The 22,702-nt window shown below is 43.7% G+C and overlaps 4 protein-coding genes and 4 long non-coding RNA genes across 10 annotated transcripts; 4 read left to right on the forward strand and 4 right to left on the reverse strand.

The window, feature by feature from the left end:
* Positions 1–378: 378 nt before the first annotated feature.
* Positions 379–2,925, forward strand: LOC124314689. Its single transcript, XM_046779988.1, has 7 exons — positions 379–845; positions 916–1,315; positions 1,402–1,535; positions 1,619–1,922; positions 2,035–2,112; positions 2,193–2,391; positions 2,467–2,925. The coding sequence occupies exons 1-7, from the start codon at positions 532–534 to the stop codon at positions 2,673–2,675; spliced, it is 1,638 nt and encodes a 545-aa protein (XP_046635944.1). The 5' UTR covers positions 379–531; the 3' UTR covers positions 2,676–2,925.
* Positions 2,926–3,071: 146 nt separating this feature from the next.
* Positions 3,072–5,561, forward strand: LOC124314702 (F-box only protein 21-like). 2 transcript variants are annotated; one of them, XM_046780013.1, is made up of 8 exons: positions 3,072–3,332; positions 3,445–3,550; positions 3,624–4,035; positions 4,109–4,254; positions 4,324–4,639; positions 4,694–4,771; positions 4,834–5,083; positions 5,148–5,561. In XM_046780013.1, exons 1-8 carry the CDS (start codon positions 3,233–3,235, stop codon positions 5,300–5,302), a joined length of 1,563 nt encoding a protein of 520 aa, XP_046635969.1. In that variant the 5' UTR covers positions 3,072–3,232; the 3' UTR covers positions 5,303–5,561. The 2 variants fall into 2 exon arrangements, with proteins under 2 accessions (XP_046635969.1, XP_046635970.1); XM_046780014.1 differs by having other exon boundaries at positions 3,627–4,035; positions 5,148–5,560.
* Positions 5,362–6,900, reverse strand: LOC124314974. The gene is made up of 2 exons (XR_006911447.1): positions 6,487–6,900; positions 5,362–5,791 (listed from the first exon to the last, which is right to left on the reverse strand). It is a non-coding gene; the product is annotated as an uncharacterized LOC124314974 (long non-coding RNA).
* A 613-nt stretch (positions 6,901–7,513) lies between these two features.
* On the forward strand, positions 7,514–8,452 carry LOC124314961. 2 transcript variants are annotated; one of them, XR_006911432.1, is made up of 4 exons: positions 7,514–7,682; positions 7,753–7,918; positions 8,069–8,212; positions 8,289–8,452. It is a non-coding gene; the product is annotated as an uncharacterized LOC124314961 (long non-coding RNA). The 2 variants fall into 2 exon arrangements; XR_006911431.1 differs by having other exon boundaries at positions 7,753–7,860.
* An 813-nt stretch (positions 8,453–9,265) lies between these two features.
* On the reverse strand, positions 9,266–10,498 carry LOC124314949. Its single transcript, XR_006911410.1, has 3 exons — positions 10,398–10,498; positions 10,057–10,177; positions 9,266–9,678 (listed from the first exon to the last, which is right to left on the reverse strand). It is a non-coding gene; the product is annotated as an uncharacterized LOC124314949 (long non-coding RNA).
* A 31-nt stretch (positions 10,499–10,529) lies between these two features.
* LOC124314943 lies at positions 10,530–11,104 on the reverse strand. Its single transcript, XR_006911400.1, has 3 exons — positions 11,042–11,104; positions 10,667–10,850; positions 10,530–10,603 (listed from the first exon to the last, which is right to left on the reverse strand). It is a non-coding gene; the product is annotated as an uncharacterized LOC124314943 (long non-coding RNA).
* Positions 10,795–12,404, forward strand: LOC124314770 (28S ribosomal protein S35, mitochondrial-like). The gene is made up of 6 exons (XM_046780122.1): positions 10,795–10,998; positions 11,088–11,405; positions 11,466–11,605; positions 11,678–11,857; positions 11,955–12,138; positions 12,240–12,404. Exons 1-6 carry the CDS (start codon positions 10,881–10,883, stop codon positions 12,305–12,307), a joined length of 1,008 nt encoding a protein of 335 aa, XP_046636078.1. The 5' UTR covers positions 10,795–10,880; the 3' UTR covers positions 12,308–12,404.
* LOC124314615 (ankyrin repeat domain-containing protein 50-like) lies at positions 12,399–22,000 on the reverse strand. Its single transcript, XM_046779833.1, has 8 exons — positions 21,438–22,000; positions 15,386–18,720; positions 15,086–15,275; positions 14,320–15,013; positions 14,142–14,236; positions 13,883–14,041; positions 13,099–13,792; positions 12,399–13,027 (listed from the first exon to the last, which is right to left on the reverse strand). The coding sequence occupies exons 2-8, from the start codon at positions 18,217–18,219 to the stop codon at positions 12,816–12,818; spliced, it is 4,878 nt and encodes a 1,625-aa protein (XP_046635789.1). The 5' UTR covers positions 18,220–18,720; positions 21,438–22,000; the 3' UTR covers positions 12,399–12,815.
* Positions 22,001–22,702: the final 702 nt, after the last annotated feature.

Genomic DNA, 22,702 nt, shown 5'->3' on the forward strand with positions numbered 1-22,702 from the left:
ATTTCCAATGTTAAAAAAATCTATTCCCATCGGGTAGGACGTAAGAGTTTGGAAAAAGAAAATTCTGCGAATACAAAAATTTGTATCTGACGCAATTTGGTCCGCATAAAATTGGTTAAACTGTTTCATAGTGACTGTTTGTATTTTTAAAGAAATCTGTGCTGTTCGATATAATCCTTTTTGCATTTAAGAACCATTTTAAGAAAGTAATGGTGGAATTTACCATTAATTTACCTAAGTTTATATTTAAATTTCGCGCCAAGCGCCAAGGCCCAAGGCAGAGCAGAGCATCTATTGCTCTGCCCAAGGCGCCCAAGGAATTGGCGCATCAAACAAATTTCATAATTGGCAACGCCTGGAACTTTGTTATGCCATTCGGATTTCCGGACGGCCATATCTTGTGCTTTGTGCGTGGCTGCGTCACTTTGTGTAAACGAGTTGACCGTTGTGGCGTGTAGAAAAATAGCAAAATCAAGCAACTACTAATTTAGTATTTGTCACACAATTTACAAATATTCTAGTGTTAAAGAAATGGCAGCATTGGTCTCTTGTCCAGATGAGATTTTATGTCGCATTTTCCAATCGATTACTTCGATATCTGATTTGCAAAACTTAATGCTATCATGTCGCCGATTTCTCCATGTTATACGTAACTCCAATAAATTGTGGCGGCTTAAGCTCACTGTGGTAAAAAATGTTAGAGAAACTTTGAAGAAATTGTCACCTTTGTGCTATCCAATGGAGGATCCACCTCTCGCTGTTATGGATAAGTTGATTGTTGGTGACAGCCCAATGCCTGAATTTGTTGAAGAAGAGCTTCTGAATCAAATATTTCGACAAAAGACGTGAGTAGCACAATTGTAAATAGCTTTCTAAATGATAGAAATTGAGAACTATTTGCAAATTTGAATTCAGGAATGAAAATTTAACAATTTCGTTTTATGCTCATAAAGTTCTGAGATATTTAAGGGCTAAGAACCTTGAGAAAAATTGGGTTTCTTATAATTTACAACCAATTCACAACAGGTCGTTATTGGAAGGAATTGTCATGATATCTCAATGGATTCAAATGGAAAAAGAGTGTTTGGTAAGTTTAGAAGAGGTTGAGTATGCCATAGGGAACATAGTTAACAGAGTCAGGCAAATTGTCAATGCAAAAAGTAATGATTCACATGCGAAAACTGATGTGAATGACCCAGAAGTTGCTAGAAAATTTTTTGCTGTTATGAAAGATGTACTATATAAAGAAATGCAGTTTTCATGTGTGGAAATTGGAGAAGACCTATTCTCATTTCAAAATATGTGTGTTGAAAAGGTAAATGACGTTTATATGTATATATACATACATAATTTAATTATTCCAGACATTTATAAACTAATTTTCTATTGCTGGAAACCTAGGTACTTCAAGTCAGATGTGGCCTTTCACTCGTTTTACTTGTAATTTACCATGAGATAGCCAAAAGAATGGGAATTCTTTGCGTTCCAGTTTTTTCGTTCGACCGTATTCTTTTAAGACACACAGGAAGCCCATCGTAATACGGTCTTCGTTTATGTTTAAAAAATGTTTATTTCATCCGCTTTGCGCTTTCTAATCTTTTTTTTTTTCTGTTTCCAGAAAAGTCATCAACTACACTTTCATTGATCCTTCAACTGGATATTATTTTCCTGGATTTGCTGCATTTGTTTCTTCTGTACATGAGATTGAGAATGTATTAACAGATATGGTCGAACATTTCTTAGAATATCTAGACAGCGGATATTTGGATAAAGATGGCATACACGTTGATCGCAGACGTGCGCATATTTATCGGTTAGCTTGTGCCATCAGTAGGTATCAAGAAATTTCGTGGATTACGGATTACACCGAAATGTGCGCTAATCTCCGCATTCAGTTGGAAGAGACAATTCAGATGCTTGAGGTATGTTTACATTAAGTATAGCTTTTTATCTGTGATCATTGATCAATTGTTATAAATATTTTGAATTCTATTATAATTAATACATGTCACTCTTTGTTTGAATGATTTCCAGTGTAAAGGACTTCAGGATCTTGCCGTTATGAAAATATGCAAACAGATCTTTAGCGCACAACGTGCCTCCGTTTCCGAGGTGGTTCCAAACTTCTTCTAGTGTTCTTTGCCAGCTAATAGAACATTTTATTTCACCTTTATTTTCGTTTTTATTTCTAGATTTTTGTTTTTCATCGACTTCCTTTGATGAAATATGCCGTAGGACTCGTAATGAAATATAAAGGGAAAGAAGATTTTCCTCAATTGGGCGTTATAAACTTGTCGGGAATGACGCGAGAAGATATTAATAGCGGGAACATTGTACCATATTATTGTGTGTTGTTCGACGGCGGGCAGGATTGTTGTTGGGTTCCTGAAGGTATAATTGTAATTTATTGATAGTTAAGCTATTTGGTTTATCGTAAAAAGTTTTATCTTGCATTTTTTTCTGAAGACGATTTGGAGCTCCTTCCTGGTGGTGCTGTTATCAAACACTCGCAAATTGGTTTGCATTTTGAACGCTTCGATGGCCGCCGATATGTTTTGAATGCCACTACGAATGCCTTAAATCCAGGCAATGAGGAGTTTGTCCTTACATTACTAGGGTTTTGCGATTTCGCGCGATTGGTGCATAATTTATGTTTGAAAAATTCTGCCACTTAAAAGTCTGAAGAAATTGAAAATTCAATATGTTTATGTTTTTTTTTGTTATATTGAATTCTTTCTCGTTTTTTTTAATTCGAATAATCGTTTGACAACCAATATCGAGGCCAACATGTTTGATACCCTTCGTCCTTCGAGTTTGTTTGTTCAAGAAATAAGGGAAAGACTGAAAGAGCCGCCATTAAACCGTTCTTATAATTTCTGAATAAACCATTGGTCGGTTTAAAACCCGGAAAATTTCCCTATTCCACCTTGAATTTCTATTATTTCATTTACTTTTTATAGATTACACTAGTAATTTTGGCCACAGTTTGCGAAAAATACTATTGCTTGAGTTGGAAGTTGGAATTTGGAAAATGATTTTAAATTCGAAATATTTTCTACGACTGGCAACCTTGCGATCGTTTCAAAGAAAGAACTTAGACTAACAAAAAAGAAAATGGACACGAGCACACTTTAAAGCACTTTAAAGAGTGAAGTTTAAAACAAGTAGGCTTTTAAAACTGTAAACTCTACACATATAAAATAGTTGGATCTGTTTTCAAAATTGGTTTCAAATGGCGGACTCGAATATTTGTTCAGAGAAAGTCCATGCACATGTCCGCGAAAACGTTAGGGATTTCGTCAAGAGCTTGTCGTACCTGAATTTTCCCATAGGTGATTTTAGTTTTTACAATATGGTTGTGGTCTTCAAACCTCTTTTACATTAACATTTGATCAAGTAATTTTTCCTTTTAAATGAATATTTTTTTTCCGTCATCATCCATAGGTGAACCATCTCTACTGACTATGAATAAATTGATTGAAGAGTGTAGTCCTATTCCTGAATTAGTTGAAGAAGAGCTACTGAAACTAATATTTCATCAGGATGAGTTGTGAGTTTCAGTTTGACACTTGCATATTTGCATGCAGGCATGATAAAAAAATTTAATTTCTTGTACTTCTAAGCAGGAATGAAAACCTAACAATCAAGTATTATGCGAAAAAGGTTCTGGTGCATTTGAGGACTTGCAGACTTGAGAAAAAGTGGCGTTCTTTCTTGACACTACCAGTGTCTAAGAAATCTCTTTTGGAAGGGGCTCTATTGGTTTCACAATGGGGTCAAGTTGGACATGAGCATAACAAAAGTTTAAGTGAGATTGAAGACATAATAGACAACATCTCAGATAAAGTTAGACAGCTTGTTGATGCTAAAAACAGTACTGGAGAGGCCTGTAGTGATATGGATGACCAATTGACAGAATTGAAAACAGTTAGAATTAGATTGGATTGCATTAAGACAGTGCTGTATGATGAAATGGGTTTTACAGAAATGGATGAAGATGATACTTGCAACTTTAATAATGTTTATGTTGACAAGGTAAGCATTAGTTATAAACATTGCTTTGCTTTTAATTTAAGCCAATATTTCTTTTTTTCTACAATTTATTGAGGTTCTTCAAACGAAAAAAGGCCACTCGCTGGTTCTTCTCGTAATTTACCACGAAGTTGCAAAAAGATTGGGAATTCTTTGCTTGCCTGTTTCAATGCAGGTAGACTATGAGGATTGGATAATTATGAGACATAGGACAACGTCAGAGTAAAACTACTTCATTCATATGTGCTAGACTATTTTTTCTTAAGTTTTTGTTTTCTTACAATTCTCCAGAAATGGGACTGTTGATATTTTCATAAGTCCTTCAACTGGAATTGCTTCGAAAGGAGTGCAATCAGCCGTCTCTGAGTCGTTTCCGATTTGCGTCGTTCCAGCCAAGGATGTCTTCATGCTACTTTTGAAATATTTAGCACCATGCGGAGTGCCTCATAATAGTCCATGTGCATCTATTCTGAACAAGGAAAACCACTTGCATTTTGTTCGATTAGCCTGCATAATCACTTCTGAAACAGTAAGAGCAATCGAGAGCTACGCTGGATGGTGCAATCATTTCGGATATCAATTGGAACAAGCAATGGAACTTCTTAAGGTCTGTTGTACACAGTTGGGATGACGTACAATTATAACAATTTCTTTTTCTTAGTCTCACGAGTGTCTCAACCATACTCATTTGATCGAATGCATCCAGAAATTCAGCGAACAACAGGCTGCGATTGCTAATGTATGAACCAAGTTTTTATTATTTTATTTTACGTCTTATTTTGTGTCACTTTTATTCTTTAGAGAGAAATTCATGGACGTTTGCCTTGGACTAAATACGCTGCTGGACTAGTGATGATTTATAATGGCGAAGAGGATTTTCTCGAGGATTATGTTAACTCTGGTGCGACTGACACAGACAAACACCAGCATAATGCTTGTCCACCCGGAGGATTGTGCGTCATCGTCTCGGTGCAGTTCAATTGCCAATGTTGCCGTGGCGCCCATTATAGAGTATTGTTCGACAATGGAAATCTTAATTCCATCAGCGAAGGTGACATTACTACTGGGAAAACTCAAGTATTAAGCCGTTTTAATCCTTTTGTAACATTCTTTAGACCATTTAAAGCTTCATCCGGAAGGTGCAGTTATTAACAATCCTCACATTGGGATATTCTTTGAACGATTCGACGGGCGTCGTTACATTCCAAACCCAGAATTGATGACTCAGTTTCCAGAGGACGATGCGTTTGCGAAGTCTTTAATGGGATAGTTGGAAATTGATTGGTTCTTTGAACTATCAGTTAATGAGTTATCCACCATTCGTAGTAGTACCAGGCGTTTTACTCATAGCCTAGAATAGCGCCTAATTTGAATAATGTTAGTTTTTTTTCAGTTTAAACTAGCAGTTCATTTATTAACCCAGTAATTAACAGTATGTTTACTAGTTTGAAGAAAGATAACAACCCGTTCCTCGTTTCCTGTTGAAGCAACGATCGTATTCTGTTTCCCCTGAATATGAATATACTCGTGTTTTATGTAATACCTGAAAATGTCTTCAGTTTATAGAACTTGATAATCTTCTCCTAGGTAGTTAATTATCGGACGTACTAACACAAAAAATCACCATTAATCTACCAAACATTAAAATCGGAATACCAATCGGAACACTATTTTGTTAGCACAAACAGTCGTGGCCCTGGAGGACTCGTCGCCTTGATAGACGCAATCTAATTTTGTGTTGTGCTGAATTCCAAATCTCCTTTTCTCTTGGTTAGATCTATTGTCACGACATATGTCGTGGCGCGACGGTCAAAACTGTCTATTGTCACGACATCTGTCGTGGCAATAAAGAGAAAATTGTCTATTGCCACGATACGCCTATACTTCCTCTCTAGTCCCTCATGTCGTGGCAATAACACGAATTTTGTCTATTGCCACGACATGCGTTTTCGTACTAAGTTCCACAGAAGATGTTTAGGAAAACTACTAAATAGGGTAAAACTAAATGTGCATAATTCCCGCATCATTTTTCTTGTCAATTATCCCGTGAAACTCAACCTTTGTTGTAATCTCCAAATAAAAAATTACCCTCTCGACGGAGAATCGAACGCCATGCTATCGCATGGTGGCATTCATCGCTGACCATTCGGCTACCACTACTGAAATATTCGTGTAAAAATTTTGACATATATAACCTAACCTAACCTAACCTAACCTAACCTAACCTAACCTAACCTAACATGCGTGAATGTCGAATTAAAAAAAAAATTATGTCGTGGCAATAGACAAATTTCGTGTTATTGCCACGACATGAGGGACTAGAGAGGAAGTATAGGCGTATCGTGGCGTGTCGTGGCAATAGACAATTTTCTCTTTATTGCCACGACAGATGTCGTGGCAATAGACAGTTTCGACCGTCGCGCCACGACATCATGTCGTGGCAATAGATTTAACCTTTTCTCTTTGTCACACCACAACCATAATCAGCCTCCTTAAAAGAAAGGATTTTCCATTGAACTCTGTCACTGAATCTAGTATTGAACACTTAGTCTTTATTGCTCATGAAAGGGATTTCGAGAATCAAGCTTCTAGCCTTAGCTTGCTGACGTTGTTGATAGAACACATTTTTTGACAATGCGATCTTCAACAGTCTCGCCAGTTGCCTAACAATATTACGTAAGTATCCAGTTTTTTTCGGGATTTTTTCGGGATTTTATTCTTTGTCATTTTAGTTAGTTTTGATTAAGTAGAGTTTTAGTTAGTCTCGATTAGCTAGAGCGAGGCTGTATCGTTTTCATTTGACCGTTTTAAATTTTCCACATTTCTTGTTTACAGCGCTAGATGGCCATAGGCTGTCAAACTGTCAGAAACATCAGTTCCAGATACTTTTACTTTACAGTTTACACAATTTCAAAGACATTTATTGGCAGTTAAAGTAAGATAATTTTGTGTGCTAATTGACCGTATATTTTCTAGCAACAAAACGTTACATTGTTACATTTTTGATAATTTGCTTTTATATTGGCTACTTCCGGTTTCTAAATGAGTCAGTTAGTTCAGTACATATTCATTCGACGCACAAAATTATCACCATATCCATATTCGTTATCCTCGTCAAATTTGTAGTAAAGTTCATGTTTTTTTTTATACGTACGCGTACTTCCGGTTTTGTCGGCAGCTCAATGGTTAAGGCGCTATCGCTTAATTCCGGTATATTTCCGGTAAATTTGCATTAAACTAACAAGTGAGCTTTGTTCTCTGTGCAGTTCTAAGGATTAAATGCTAGGTTTTAGCAAACAAAAATGCGTTTTTCTAGTTTTGTGAGTTTCTTATGACCACTAATACTGAGTTTTGAGACGTGTCAAATAGATGGCGTGTTGATTGTGTCAGTTAATGGAATGGCGGTTTGTTGTCAAAAGTTAAGCTATCTCTTCTTCGAAACCAATGAATTCATAGGTTAAATTCGAGTGATTTTGTCTGTAACTTGTCGGTGATGTGTTCTTTTCCGTGTATATGTTGGATAACCTTAATGTTTCTCATCAACTTACAGGATGAAACGTGAAAGGGTCGTGGCCGTCGTGCAACCAAAAATCAACTATTGTGTTCAAAATCTTTTATATTCTACTGAATGTGACATCAAAATGATACAGGTAATTACCAACACTAACTTTATCCATTTCTTTTGTTCCTGATTCATATATTCTTCTCGTCTTTTATTAGGAGTCATAGTTGAATTGGACTTGCTAGATCACCAAAAGCCCAGCATATAAAAATCTCTGATTTCATCTTCTTGAGAGAAGATTGGATAACTGATTGGTGGTTTCATGTGTAAGTTCACTTCTCATGTCACTGAACTTTTTCTGTTGCAGTCTAATATGTATTGTAAGTACTGATCTCCACTTACATCTATCTAATGTTGAAGAGACGCTTTTGATTGTATACTGATAATTGTTTATTCTTTTAGATCATAGACGTCAAGCACATTGATGACACAAATTATAAACAAGGTGACTTATTTTTCTTTTTTGATATACAGGTTCTAAACTCCAGGTTTCTAAATTTGCATATGAGAAGTCATGTCCTTTCAAGAAAGTCAACAAGTTCCCTTGTTTACTAACCTGTTGGCTGCTACCCTTGAATCTCCCTTTTTACTTTCTTAAGCGGGCCATCTTTATTTAAGGTATTGCTTATTCTGTCGCTACAATCTTGTTTGAATATTATTGCCATGATTCAAATAAATGTTCATTCTGCTACAGGGTAATCCTTCGCTACTTGTCATGGCCTTCATCCACAGGTGAAAAACCGACGAGACAATGCTGCAATTCAAGACTGATAAATTGTTTAATCGTTAGATTCAATTACAAGTGCATATCTGGGCTCCCTTCTTTTCTGTGGCCCCGTTTCCCTAACTAACCACTAACCAACGCCCGCCGGTGGTCACTCACCCGCTGTGAAACCAGGAGGAGGGGAGGGCTCTGGTCGAACGGGGACTTGGAAGGCGCATGATCCGATGAAAACTTTTGGAGGGTCATGAGTCTAACCCGGAAGCCTAGTATGACTACATCTCCCCGGAAAAACTTGCCTCGTACTTCTCTCTTCTTCTCGGTCCAGATAAATATCTCTGGGGGCCGTAGACATATCCTATAACAGCATGTGCGAGTTAAACAATGCAACCCACTACCCAATGAAACAAAAAGCCATGGTTTATTATTTGCGCAAATCTCCGTCAGTCAAGTTACAAATTTTTCTAATTCAACAACTCGCGTAGAATTTTGCATCTAGTCTATTAGTGCAAATCGCGATTCCATGTGTTTGGTATGGTCGTTTAAAAAACAAACAATGGGGTGTTCTGAGTAGCCAAAAAAACTCACCATTGTTTGTTTTTTAAACAACCATCTTCTTAACTACCAAACACGAAGGATCGCTATTTGCACCAGTAGACTAGATGCAAAATTCGACATAAGTTGATGAGTTTGAAAAACTTGTAACTTGACTGACGCAGATTTCCGCAAGACTAAACCATCGCTTTTTGTCTCATTGCCGCAGCGGTGGTGGCGGGTTGCGTTTAAATCGTACAGAAGAAAAACGTCTTGAACCGGACGCTCTGTTTATTGAATTTTTTAACATTTTAAAAAGAAAATAAAACAAATTGATTCATACAATGCATTTATTTTGATTTATTACATATGGTTAAGGTAATTGGTTTTTAGGGTTGAGGGTATAAATTTAGGGGTTAGTAGGTGTATGTTTTCGGGGTTTGAAGGATTGGAAGGTATATGTTTGTGGGGTTTGGAGATTAATTGGTAGGGCAACATTCGTAGGGTTATAGATTAACTGAATTTTTATCCAAACTTGAAATATCCTCCCTCCCCCCTCCAACATCCTCCACTTTCCTTTCCCAATCCCGGAAACATGTTTATTATTTGTTCACATAAGCATCCCAAATTTTTTTTTTGCTTCTGAACTTATAAACGGTAAACTGCAATAGTCACGATGAGAATTTAACAAAATATGATGCAACTTCAGTGACACAACATCAGCACCAAGGAACGGCCAATTGAACTTGATGTAGAAAGATCTTTCACCAACATAGGCTGCAACAACGTGCCACATCGGACACGGACTACGCGAACATACACGATAAACCTATAACCGAAATTAAAAGAATTAATCTTCATCATCATGGAAATTCTGTCTGAAAGGACGAATTAATGACACTTGGTGGTTTTAGATAAACCAAATATTCTGAAAACAATATCTTATAGCTATTGTTGGAACAAACAAAAATGTGTGATTTAGACTGCAACAAAGAAGAAAGTGAAGCTAAGACTGTAACTGGATGTTAATCCTGCTTTTTAAAAAATCAATTACTATCAAGCAGTGAATTCTCATGTGATGATTAAAAAAAATTACACAACTATAGCTAAACTATGAAATCTCTCAGTATCAGTTAGCAAGCTTGCTTGAATGCGCAAGCTTTTTAAATGAGACAGACAATTAGAAAGTTGATTGAAATTTAATTACTTCAGTTGTTTGTGTTTCTTCATTTGACGAAAACACAGCAGTAGGAACACCCTTTACCAGCTGGCTGCATCAAATCCATGTGTACATTGGGTAGCAACAAAGAAGCTTAGACTTTACCAAACTGTTTATCACAAAAAAAAAACCAATTACTATCAAGGAAACAGCGTCTCAAATGACAAAAACAAAAATGGCAGAAATTAAAGTAAACTGCACAATCCTGCAGAATAAATGTTGCCAAAGGAACAGCTAGAAAGCTTTTCCAAGGTAGACAAATAAAGTTCTACAGCTAGGCAAGTTAACCGACTAACTAAGTCTCACATTAGAAAGTTGAACATATTTACCTGATAATTTGTTCTTAAGTGTTTCTTACAAAACGTACAGCCGGTACAGGAAAAAGAGATGACATCTTGACAAAATGTACAGATGCTCAGGCTTTGCTCAGGCCGGGTCCCGGACATTCAGGCCAGTGACGTTCAGGCCAGTTCAGGCCACATGATCAGCTGAAATTTCCAAGTAGAAATTATTGGCTAGGTTATCACACAAATAACTAAATTCACACACAAATAATTAAGATTCAGTAACATCTAGGGACAATCCAAACGGGAAATACCATTTTTATGAAGAAAAATGTGAGGAAGGAAAATACGCCGTACGGATTGTCTAACGATACGCCATACGCTTTCAATCAGTGCTCGAAAACAAATGGCGGCGGTCTTGCGTAACGAAGACTTAGTTCCATATCAGTAGTTGTAAATGTGAATCATAGATGGCGACGAAACTTGTATTTTAGTCTGCTAAAAAAGAGGAAAAAAAAGTCGAATGAAATGTCTGCAATTGTCAACCTACGTGTTTTCCGTAATTTTCAGCAGTTTGTGCCAATTAGACCCATTTCTAATTATCCCACATCATTTCGCAAAAATGAAGAAATTCAAAAAGTGGATGGTAACTTTCATCTGTTCAAACTTAGTATCATTAGATTATTTACACGTGAATGGCATGTGCTGTAACTGGCTTTCTGTAAAATTTATTAGGAGATGATGAATTCCGCTCGCTGGATCTGAGCCCCAACAAGTCGTTAAATATGAGATCATACGGTCGCAAAGTATACAAGAGAGCAGCAGTTCATCCTCCACGTTCCAACAAAATGCCAACTGATCAAGACTGGCCCTCGGTTTGGCCAGTTGCCAGATCTTTCCATCCAGCTAGTGTCCCGCTGCCCTTGCATCAGGGCTGGGTTGTTCCGGGGGCAACACCACCCGGCAAATTTGCCAATGCAGAGTTGATGAAGATCCCCAACTTTCTTCACTTGACACCACCCGCTATTGAGAGACAATGCCAAGCACTGAAAAGTGAGAACCCTGCAGTATAATCAATATTTTCATAAAGCTTTACTCATTATTTGTTTGTAGAGTTCTGCACAGAGTGGCCGAAAGAGTTGAATACCAACGAAAAGATTGAAAATCATTTCCCCATCACAATCACAACTAGTGATTACCTCCATTCTTCCCCCTCATTGAGGGATGCCCGAGCCAGAATTGTAACACTCCAGGTCTGTAAAGAAGAAAAAATAAAGTCACATTTCATTTCCTGTTATAAGTAACTCTTTTCTTCCCTCATGTAGTTGAAATTGAGCTCTTTGAAATTGGACAACCACGCCAAGGATAAACTGCTTCGACTAGTGAAAGAGCGTTACAACCCAGAAACTGACGTGCTGACGATCGTCTCCGAGCGGTGTCCTTTGAGAAAGCAGAACCTCGATTACGCCATGTATCTGCTGAATGTTCTCGTCAGCGAGTCTTGGGTACGTCCTAATGTTTTGCCAAACAAACAACAATTGCGTGCTGGCGAGAGTCTAGTAATCGACACTTCCTCTTTTGTCTCTGTTGTTTGCCGTACAGAAAACTGAGCCGTGGGAGAATGAGAAATGCGAAGCAGACATGGAAAAATATGTGTGGGAAGGGAGCCAGTCGCAACGAACAGTGGAGCAGCTGCTCCAACGAATGCCGGACAGAGAGAAAGCCCAAACCAAGCCGGAGGTCATCGAACAGTACGCGAGAAACGTTACCCGCTTCCACAACGAAGGTTGTTGTTTCTTCTACTCTTTTTTGTTTGTTCCCGATTCACTAGGTCAATCGCACTAAAATTACATCTTGTTTTCTCTTCTCTTTCAATCAAAAATGTAGGCGAAGATGCGGAGACTATCAACGACTACAAGGAATCTGTTAAAAAGCTTTTGGGTTTGCAGGCCTGATGTAGTTGACGTAGTAACAACCCGAGTCGAAATACAAACCTGAAATACCCAAAAATGAATTCGAATAAATCGACGAATCAAAAATGGGAAAAACGTTGGATGTCTGTTTTACTCGTCGACACAACCAAGAATAATTTTTTCATTTTCTTTCACATCGACAACGGGCGAACACAAAAAGAAGTTATTAAGAGATAGAGATGATGTAACCCACAAAAATAATCGAAAAAAAAGACCAAATGTTATTATAATATCAAACACACGGGCAGCAGCACAACACGCAAGAGTCACGAAAGAAAAAAGAGAAAAAATCTAAATGGAAGGAGAGGATATTTTTTTTTCTTTTTTATCTCTTTGGCCGTCGTTCTTGAGATGACGATAAAAACAAAACAACAAAATAAATGTGAGAGATGAATAGAGAGAGCGAGAGTGGTGTGTGTGTGTTGTTCATCGGGCACCGCCCATTTTTTTCCATATAATTACTTGAGTTTTGTTTTTTAATTTGAAATTTTTATAACTGAGTTTCCTTTTTGATGACGCCAACTGGGCGGCTAACGGCGTTACATAAAGCGTTTTTCAATTTGGTGCTGCCATGTAGTAGGGCGCTGTTGCGGATGCCGGCCAGCATTCCGCTGAACCCGCCGTGGTGACTGTCCCGTGACGACTGCGGGTGAACGACCGGACGGTGGCCGAATCCATTGCGACGAGATTTTGACGGAATTCCTGTAATTTAAAAAAAAAAAACATAAATCAAAATTATTTGTCAAGAAAAATGATTTAAAGACGAGACGGACCTAAAATGATTTGCATGTGACTACTCTGCGTGAGAGGAACCGACGACGGCCTCAGAGAGGAGGAATCGTTTTTGAGAATGTCTATGCCTCTCAGCGTGGGCTGAGTCCGGTCGGGATCGACGCTGGACGTCCGATGTGGCACGGGGGGTGTTGTACTGCCCGCCAGGCTGGCGATCCTGAAGGCGTCCTCCGACCTTTCCCGTCTCAACAGACTCGTCAGACTGGAACGCGACTGACCGTTCTTGATCGAGACGTTGCCCGTCATGGGACTGACACGGTCAGACAGGACCGACACCAACCGATGATGATCCAGCGGCGCACACGGCCGAGGAGCTTGAGGCTGAAGCTGCGGCGTATTGGAGGCGGTGGTGGTGGCCGTCGACGACGTCGTCTGATGGATGGGTTGCCAGATGGCCGGCTCGTTGGGAGGAGTGGGCGGCGGAGGTGAGGCGTAGAGTGGACTTTGCGGTTCACTTAGCGGCGACAGGATACGAGACGCCGAGTAGAGAGGCAAATGCAGGCCAGCCGTCCGAGGGCGAGAGCCTCTCTGCTGCCCGGCCTGCTGCTGCAGCTGCTGAGTGAAACTCAACTGCGTCGTTTGGACTGACGGTGATGGAGAAGCTTTCAGGTCGGCCGTCAGCGAGCTGGACCTTGGCGTCGACGTCGACGTCAAGTTGCTCCCAGACTTGCAGCTCTGATGGAAGGAAAAACACAAAAATGTTAATGAAATCAAACGGGCGACGGGGGATGAGGCCGCCAAAGTGAACAATGGCAAACTACTTACGGCCGTCTCGAAAGTCGATGCCGGACTATAGTCCTTGGGCGTGGGGTCTGGCCCGTTGACCGACAAATATCTCGATCCCATCTCTGACGATTTCGACGAGGTGCTCGACGAGTTTTCCAGCAGTTGAATCACTTTCTTGTGTCCGCCTTTCATGGCCAACTGTCAAATAAGAAAAAAAAGAAAAAGTTGAATCTCCCGTCATTATGCGGTGCGGGCAGCGCCAACGACCGGGTTTCTAATTTTGTGGATAATTTCTTACTTTCAGAGCCGTTCTACCGCATCCGTCGGCTCGGTTGGGATCCGCTCCACTGGCCAGCAACAGTCTGGCAACGCCTTCGTGTCCTTCTTGCGCAGCTGTTTAGACCCAAACAGAGAAATTCGGTCAAAAGACAATGAAAGAATTGAACGAAATAGGGATGAAAAAACCCGTAGTGTACCGATTGAGAGGGGCGTGGCTCCCTGGGAGCAGGGCTGATCGCCACGCGCGCCGGCCTTGAGTAAGAGCCAAACAACCGACTCGTGTCCTTGCCAGGCCGAGCTCTGCAACGGCGTCCGCTGCTCGCGATCGACCGCATTCACGTCGGCCCCGTAACGGAGCAGCAACTCCACCATGGCCGTGTGGCCCTGCCAACTGGCAATGTGCAGCGGCGTCCGTCCCTCTAAATCACGATCCTCCTCCAAATTGTATTTGACACCAGATTTCGACAGGATGATCTCCACTTGCTCCAACTTGTTCTCGATGGCCAGCAGGTACAAAGTGCTGCGGCCGTCCGGGTCCTTGGCCGTCACGTCGGCCCCGGCTTCGACCAGGGCTGAAAGGACGGACGTGTGGCCCTCGAGGGCCGCCACGCGTAACGGCGTTTTCCCGTCCAGGCTCTTTTGATCGACGTCGGCTCCCAGCTCAATCAAACGCTCCACCACCGACAGGTGACCTTCCTGGGTGGCCAGCAACATGGGCGCCCGTCCGTCGTTGTCCGTGGCCTCCATACGGGCGCCGACTTCCAGCAAAAGATCCACCACGGCCGAGTGACCCTCGAAAGCAGCGTAATGCAGCGGTGTCCATCCGGCATTGTCCCGGTGGGCTTCGTCCAGCCCACGATCCAGCAACAATCGAACCACATCCACTGAGCCCTTGATAAAAATACAATCCCAAAAATTCTTTGTCAATTGAAATCCTTTTTTTTTTTTGAATTTTCTTTTTACCTGGGCGCAGGCGATGGACAAAACGGTGCGGCCTTCGGCGTCGATGCTGTCCACATAACAACCCCAAAAAAGGAGAAGTTCGACTATGTGACCGTGGCCCATGGAGGCGGCGGCCAGGAGCGGAGTCCTCCCACCTAAATCCGCCTGGTCCACATCTGCATCCGTTTCCAGAAGCAATTCGCACACCGTCCTGTTCATAAATCATCCACACCGTCCATAAAAATCATTCCATCAATAAAAACAAAAATAGGGGGAGAGATGAGTCACTCTGCCGGCCATTAAACGAAGTGAAAAACTCACCGATGGCCTTCAAAGGCGGCCACTAAAAGTGGAGTCATTCCCTCCTTGTCTTGGTGGTTGACGGAAGCGCCGTACTCCAACAGGATCGTCACAGTCTCGACGGCCTCGTTGTCCTCGCCGTCCAACGTGCCCGTCAAGGTGCCCGTCAGAGTGCCGGTGATTCCGCTGTCTGAGTAAATGGAGGCCGCCGACACGTCGGTCGGTGGTGAGGAGGTGTCACGAAGATCGTGACCGGTTGGATCCAGCGCGTCATCCGAGTTGATTTTGGACGGGCGTCGTTTGAGTAGGACGCGAGGACGGCGCCGGCGGACGCTGTTGCCACCATTAGCACCAGATGGCGGATTGTTGTGGGACTGGGTCCGGCAGGCGACGCTGAGAACGGCCACCGAAAGGGCAGTCCGGCCTTCGCAATCCACGTGATCCGGCTGAGCACCTGCGTCCAGTAGGGCGGCCACGATATCGGCGTGGCCCATGTAAGCGGCCGCTATCAACGGCGTCCGTCCTTGTCGGTCTTCACCGTCCACCTGGGCGCCGGCGTTCAACAAGGCCCGGACAACTTCTTCGTGACCAGCCCAAGCGGCTGCTCTGAGAGCCGTCCGGCCTTCCGAGTCACTGGCGTCCACCTGGGCGCCTCTTTCCAGGAGGACCTGAACGGTGGAGGCGTGGCCGCCCCATGCGGAGGCTCTGAGGGGTGTCCACCCTTCTGAATCGGCCACGTCGGGATCCGCTCCGGCTTCCAGCAGAATGGAGACTAGAGAAGCGTGACCCTGGCGGGCAGCGATCGAGAGGGCGTGACGCAAAGCGGCCGGACTGATGGAGGTCCGGTAGCGATTGCAGAGTTTGGTGACGGCCGACGTGTAGCCCATCTGGGCGGCGTAGAAGAGCGACTGCTCCGGATCTTCCGCCTCGTTCAGCGAATGGGCGTGGCGCAATAACCTGACGCTGTTGCGGCGCTCCAAAAGGGCAGCCGCCGGATAAACGGCCGGTGATTCTTCCTCCTCATCTTCTTCTTCCTCTTCGCATCCTCCTCCTCCTCCTCGATTGTGTTCAATCGATTCCTCAATCTCCTCCACCGGATCGGCACTCATCCGGCACAATCCGGCGGCCAATCGACTAGTAGTAATGACATTCTCTTCTTCCTCTTCCGTCGCCACGGCAACGGCACATGCCACGGCAATCGAGTCATCCTCTTCCGGAACAAACGGAGCGTCTTCTTCCGGTTGCTCTCGAGATCCGATGTCCTCGTTTTCCTCTTCCTGCCGGACGACGACGGAGACGACGACCGGTGGCGCACACAAATCCAGCGGCGGACTCGTTCCGCCCAGTTGACTCTCCACGTCATCGTCGAGACCCAAGTTGTGGGCCCCGAGGCTGCTGACCATGACGGCCTGAAGTACGGCCTTGTCCGGCACGGGCACTTTGGTCCACAAGAGCCAAAGCGGAAGATGCCAGGCTTCCAGCGGCGCCTGCAGTTGCATCCGACCCAAATGGAACGTTAAATCCTCCATCTCGTTTGGCGTCATGAGTTCACCTCGACTGGCCAACGTCACGGCCCAGCGGGCGTGACCTTCCGACACTTTGATTAAAAAGCGTTGCGTGCAATGCTTCACGTCCGTCAGCCACTCGCCGAAACTGCTGTGGAAAATCTGAACGCAACCGCCCGACGTGTCCGGACTGGCGGCCGGGACCAGCAATTTTCGCAACATGTTCATCCGCTTGCGGAACTCGGAACGGGACATTCGGGCGTCGATGGTGTAGGCGGCCCGCATGAGCTGCTCCTGACTGGGTGGGTGACGACTGGCCAGCAGAGTGGCCAGCAGAGGCTGGACCTTGTTCCATCCGCGGCGGGTGAAGAGCCGCTGGCAGAGCCACAAGTAGAGGCCGTTCAGGGTCCCGGGAATCTCGGGAATGTCGCGGAGGAGAACGGAGCCGTCCGCCACTCCGTCTAGAACGGCTTCGACGTACAACAAACAGCCGTGGCTCTTGATGTGCAACATGTTGAGAGCCGGGGCCGTTTCTCTGGTCAGGTGACGTCTGAGGGCCGCTTCCTTCTCCAGACGGCCCAGAATGTACTGCTGGACGTCGCGGACGACCGAATTGCGCCGCACCTGATCCAGGGCGATTTTCTTGAAGCCCGTGAAGAGACGGGCCAGGGGTTTGTTGCTCCTCCGCAACGTTACGAGGAGGAGAAGCCACGGTGGAAACAAGTGGTGATGATTGGCCAGCAGCTCGGCGATGCTCTGACTGGAATCACCGTCGCAATTGGTCGGGTCCGTCAGCCGGCGGACGCCGTTGAATCCGCCAAGATCCTGGACGAGCGAAGGTTCGTCCAGCGAATCGACGATGAGGAGGAGATTGCGCGGAGGGGTGTCCATCTCGAGGAGTGGGAAGAGAACGGCCCGCTGGAAGGACTCGTCCGGGTCGCGTTCCATGCGATCCGGGTGGAGCCATTCGGCCAGTTCAGAGTGCCGGAGCTTGTCGGTGTATCCATCGATCAGTCGCGACTCTTGGAGTTGATCCACCAGGCGGCGGATGAATCCAGCCACCGACTGCGTTTCCGGCTCGTAGCCGTTGATGAAGTGACTGGCCAGGACTCGATTGGAAAGCGATCGGCACTGCTGGCCCAATCCTCCGCGGACGATTTCCAGGGTGACGGCCGTTTTCCCAGCGCCCGGCTCGCCGACAACGAGAACGCCGGAAATGTTGGCCACTTGAATCTTCTCGGCCGTCCTGTTGTCGAGGATGTGTCCGATTTTGGCGAAAACCCATTCGCGGCAGTAAAACGTCTTGGGCGTGCCGTCCAGCACCAATTGCGGATGAAAGCGGATCGACATTTTTTTGGGATTTAAGTTTTTAAAAGTTTCTTTTACTATTTGGTTTGAGAATAGGTCCCTCAGGGGACGACGGATGGATGGATGGATTGACTTTGACGTCCAAGAAAAGAAAAATTAAAATTGTCTTGGAGACGTCCGTCGTCAACGTGAGGTTGCAGTTACAGCAGGAGCGCCGGTGGGTGAATTACACAAGGCAGAGAAAGGAAAGGAAGAAGCCAACATTCCAAGACGGCCCAATGCAGGGAGGAGCAACAACACGTCGGCGGATGTGAGGATTACAGTTGGCACTTCTTGGCTGGCTTCCACAACGACGGCCGCCTCCTCCAAATCCATTCCAGCCAAACAAAACGGAAATAATTAAAAAAAAAAAAAAATTGGCCTCTTGTCTTCTGTGTTTATTCCCCCAGTGCGGGTGGATTGAAAATTTTGCGCCGTTTGTATTTTTGGTATTTCTTCTTCTTATCCAGCGGGGGGGAAAGAGAAAAGAATGGCGGCGCCAATCTGAATGGTGGGAGGGAGAAATAAAAAAGGATTAGTTATACAATACAGCAAAGAAGAAGAAAGGAACAAGCATATTGTCTATTAACAAACATCAAATATGCAAAGCACGACGGCCGGAATGCCAAAGTAAAGACGGGGCCCCCCAATCAAACGCCGTTATTTATTTCCCTGCTATTCTTTAGACTTTTCCCTTTTGTGATTGCTGGAAAAATTGTTAGCAATGCCAGAAATGTCTCTTCTGGGCTTTCGGGATATGCAACTTCTCGTTGCCAGATTCTTTTTTGACACAAAGAAATTTCTTCATTTAAAAATGTTTTTTTTTTTATTTCTTGGATTAAATTTAAAAAAAAAAAGTTGAATTTCGCATTTTATTTCTTCTTTCCGTTCCCCCCAAAAATGGCCGTCGTGATACGAGAAAAGACTTGGGTGGGCTTCAAAGGATGAGGGGAGGAGGAACACCTGCGAGTCCGAATATAGTCAAGAATAGCGGATGGAATTTTATTCTTTTGGGGCTCGGTCGAATAGGAGAACAACAAGCCAGCCGACTTGTTGTTGTTGTTCTTTCAATTAGTTGTTTTCTCTCTCAGTTGAGGTAATCGACTGTCCGTCTCACTGACTTGCCTCTCTACCCATATCGAGAAGAAGGAGAAAGTCGAGTGGGTGGAGAAGGGCGTGCCGGGCTCTCGATGTGCTTCACGATGTACGTCAAATGACGGAGCCGCCGATCCAATTAACACCCGAGGGAGTCGAGTAACGCAAGAAGAAGAAAATAATTCCACCCCGTCGTTTTCTCGACGGGGCCAATTCGGCGGTTAGTAACAATCAGGAAATTTCCTTTTTATTTCGAATCTTTCATCACTTTTAGCCGTTTGAAGAGAAAGAGAAGAAGAAGATATTGATCGACTAGTCACGTGGAGCCAACGATAGTCCCGTTGGGTTTCGCCATGGAAGAAGACGAACAAGTTACCGAGGAGAGAGAACCGCTCGATTGAGTCAAAAGTCCAAAGGGACTAGGAGAGATGGTCGTAGAGGGGGGCAAACTCACGATCGATGTGCTGTGCTGCTGCACAGCCAGTGTCACGTGACACACAGGGCAACTGAAGACGAGAGAAACGCGTCATCCCCCATTTGGGGCGAGCGTTCAAGAAAAAAAAAATTTCTTTTGGAATTTCTTTTTTACTTTCTTCCTTCTATGTCAGTGGATATCTTCCATCTGTGCTGCTGCTGCTGCTGCGCCTAAGGATCTCGACTCCAATGACTCGCGATGGCACCCGTCCAAGAAGAAGAATAAAAAGAGAGAATCGTTTCCTTCCACATTGAATTGAAAAAATAAAAGTCGATATAGGAGAATGAAGAAACAAAAGAAGAAGAGAACCTTTTCTTTCGTGTCACGTCATCATCAACGTCCATTCAAAAGCTTTTTTTTCTATTCGGTTTTAGTTGACGACGCTCAAGTGTCATCAAAAGAGATGAAAGACCATCTCCCAAATCAATAGGAGCAAGAAGAAACGATCCAAAAGGGAAATGTATCTCATTAGCCCCAAAGGTTTCCTTCTTCTTCTTTCCCCCTTGAATATAAAAATAGTTGGAACAATAAACAAAAGAAGGTGAAAAATGTAGGCGTACAAGTTAAATGGTCAGTGAGTGAGTGGGGAGGGAGAAACTTCCGTTCTCGTGTTTCCTGGTGTTATTGTTGATTTTACAATAAACAACAACTTTTGCGCCTTCCAAGTTTCTGACCTATGGATGGGGGAAGCTCGAAAATGAGACACGGTAACTTCTTGTCTACATGGCCGGGGGTTCAACTTTTTTTTCAGACGAGATGGCCAAAGGCGACGGAAGTCAAGACCTTCCGTCCGCAAGAGGGGGGAAAAATGCCACGTAAGGTTCTAATTACACCTTCAATTATAATATTTAAAAAACGGGAGGAGACGGTAGGCAGGGGTTAGTGAAAATGTTGCCCTTCTTTTTTCCAGCTCAATCTCGTCGTGTGTGCTTTTTTCCCACACTTTTTGGTACAGTGAATGTCGTCACCTTATTCACTTGAGCCAGTGGGAGAGACAAATATCGATCCACGTCTAGCACAGGGAACCATTAGACAAGTTTTTCTCTCCCCCCTTCTTCCTTTCTCTCAGATAATGGATGGATCCAGTGTTGGTGGTACTGGTGTGTGTGGGCCATGGTGGAACGATAGAGAGTCTGGCTGCAGAGATTAGCAGAGCTAGACTCAACGTTTTCTTCAAAGTTTCCGCTGTGTGGAGGAGTCCTGCCAGGCCTGCAAAGTGGATCAGCAGCTGCTTCGACAGCCCACTGCTGTGATGACATGGTGAAAGACAGGAAACAGTTGAAGGATTATGTAATTCGATCGCCCTACAATCGTCTTGTACTTTTTATGGCCTACAGAGATACACAATGGACAATCGAGACATGTGACACCCCCCGAAGAAATAAGGACGTGCGGTCTGTACGAATAAAAAGTTTCTCCACACATTCTCTTGTGTGTGACGATGACCTAATGCCATGATATTATTTCTCTCCCCCCCCCCCCTTTCAATTTTTTCCCCATTTAATCTTTGTTCGGTGATTCATCAGGCCGACATTCTTTTCTTTCAAGGATTTTACAGGAAAAACGAGAAAAAAAAAAAGGAAAATAAAATGAAAAATAGATAACGAAAACAGACGACGACAGAAGAGACCTCTCGCTCAAGGATATTTACCTAAAAGCAAGCAAAGCCCAAACCAGTGGAGGATGAATCACACACACACAGAGACAACGAGGGGGCTTTTTCCAAATGGCGCCACTGTACGTACACACACACACACACACAGACAACTTCCTTTTCTTTCTTGTCTGGTTTTTTTTTAATGGAATTCTTCAATTCACTTTCGAAAAAACAACAGGGTCGAGAGTCAAAACAAGATCATTTTCGGGGTCAATTGTTTCACTACCGAAATTGGAACGGCTCATCTTTTATTTTTAATATTTTTTCATCCTCAGGCCCCAGTCTGCTGGGGCTGCTGCTGCTGCAGACAGGAAGATGAAAGGGAGAGCCCACAAAAGTTAACTTGATGAATTACAACGAAGAAACGCGCCGATGTTTTACGACGACGACGGCAGTGGAGAAATGCACTCACGATGATGAAGCGTGAAACTATACTCGTCTTGACAGTGGAAAAACGTGAGAGGGGGGAGAGATGGCACACACACAACACACACGAACGACCATCCGTGGTTCTCTCAACACTGAAATATCCCACCCGACTGAGGGAGAAACTTATGAAAAATAGCAACCAGCTACTAGGCCACTGTGTAAAATAAGGGCTGGGCGTCTGCTCGCTGCCAGCGCCATCTAGCGGGAAAATTTAAAACTATGTCAACTGTCTGTCTCTTCTTTGTTGTTGTTATCGACTGGGCGAAGCGAAGGCAGTTCAGATGTGCCGTGATTGGCGTCATCAAACAAACAAGACGCGCATATACAACAACACACAACTGGGGACGGGCAGTACACATCGACAACAATACGGACAATGCCAACAAAAAGGGCGAACAGTTCTCGTCTTTCTATAGACTTTTTTGTCTGCCCCCCCCCGCACCGAAAAGTCAACAACAAACAATGCAGTCGTCGTCGGGAATTGCACGCTTCCGCCGCATCCGTTTCCAATCGATTGGCGAACGAGCCCTTCCATTCTTCTTCTTGAATGATGCTAATCGCCGATGTATATAATACGCCCGCCGCTTTCGCGGGCCATATTGTTCTAGAGCTCTCTCGTCGCAACTCGATGGGCGCGTCTGATTGTTGTTACGTACATACATACGAGGCCCCATCACATCAATTTACGGGAATCAACTTTCCCAGTTGGCTGGCACCACCACACCGGCCAACAACAATTCGCACTCGAGGCGAAGCTGCCTGCTGTATTTTTAATGTTTCCAATACATCACCACCAAACTGCGCGCACCAAAGGATTCAGTATGTTATAC

This window comes from Daphnia pulicaria, chromosome 10 (genome assembly GCF_021234035.1).
Source record: "Daphnia pulicaria isolate SC F1-1A chromosome 10, SC_F0-13Bv2, whole genome shotgun sequence".
Lineage (NCBI taxonomy): Eukaryota > Metazoa > Arthropoda > Branchiopoda > Diplostraca > Daphniidae > Daphnia > Daphnia pulicaria.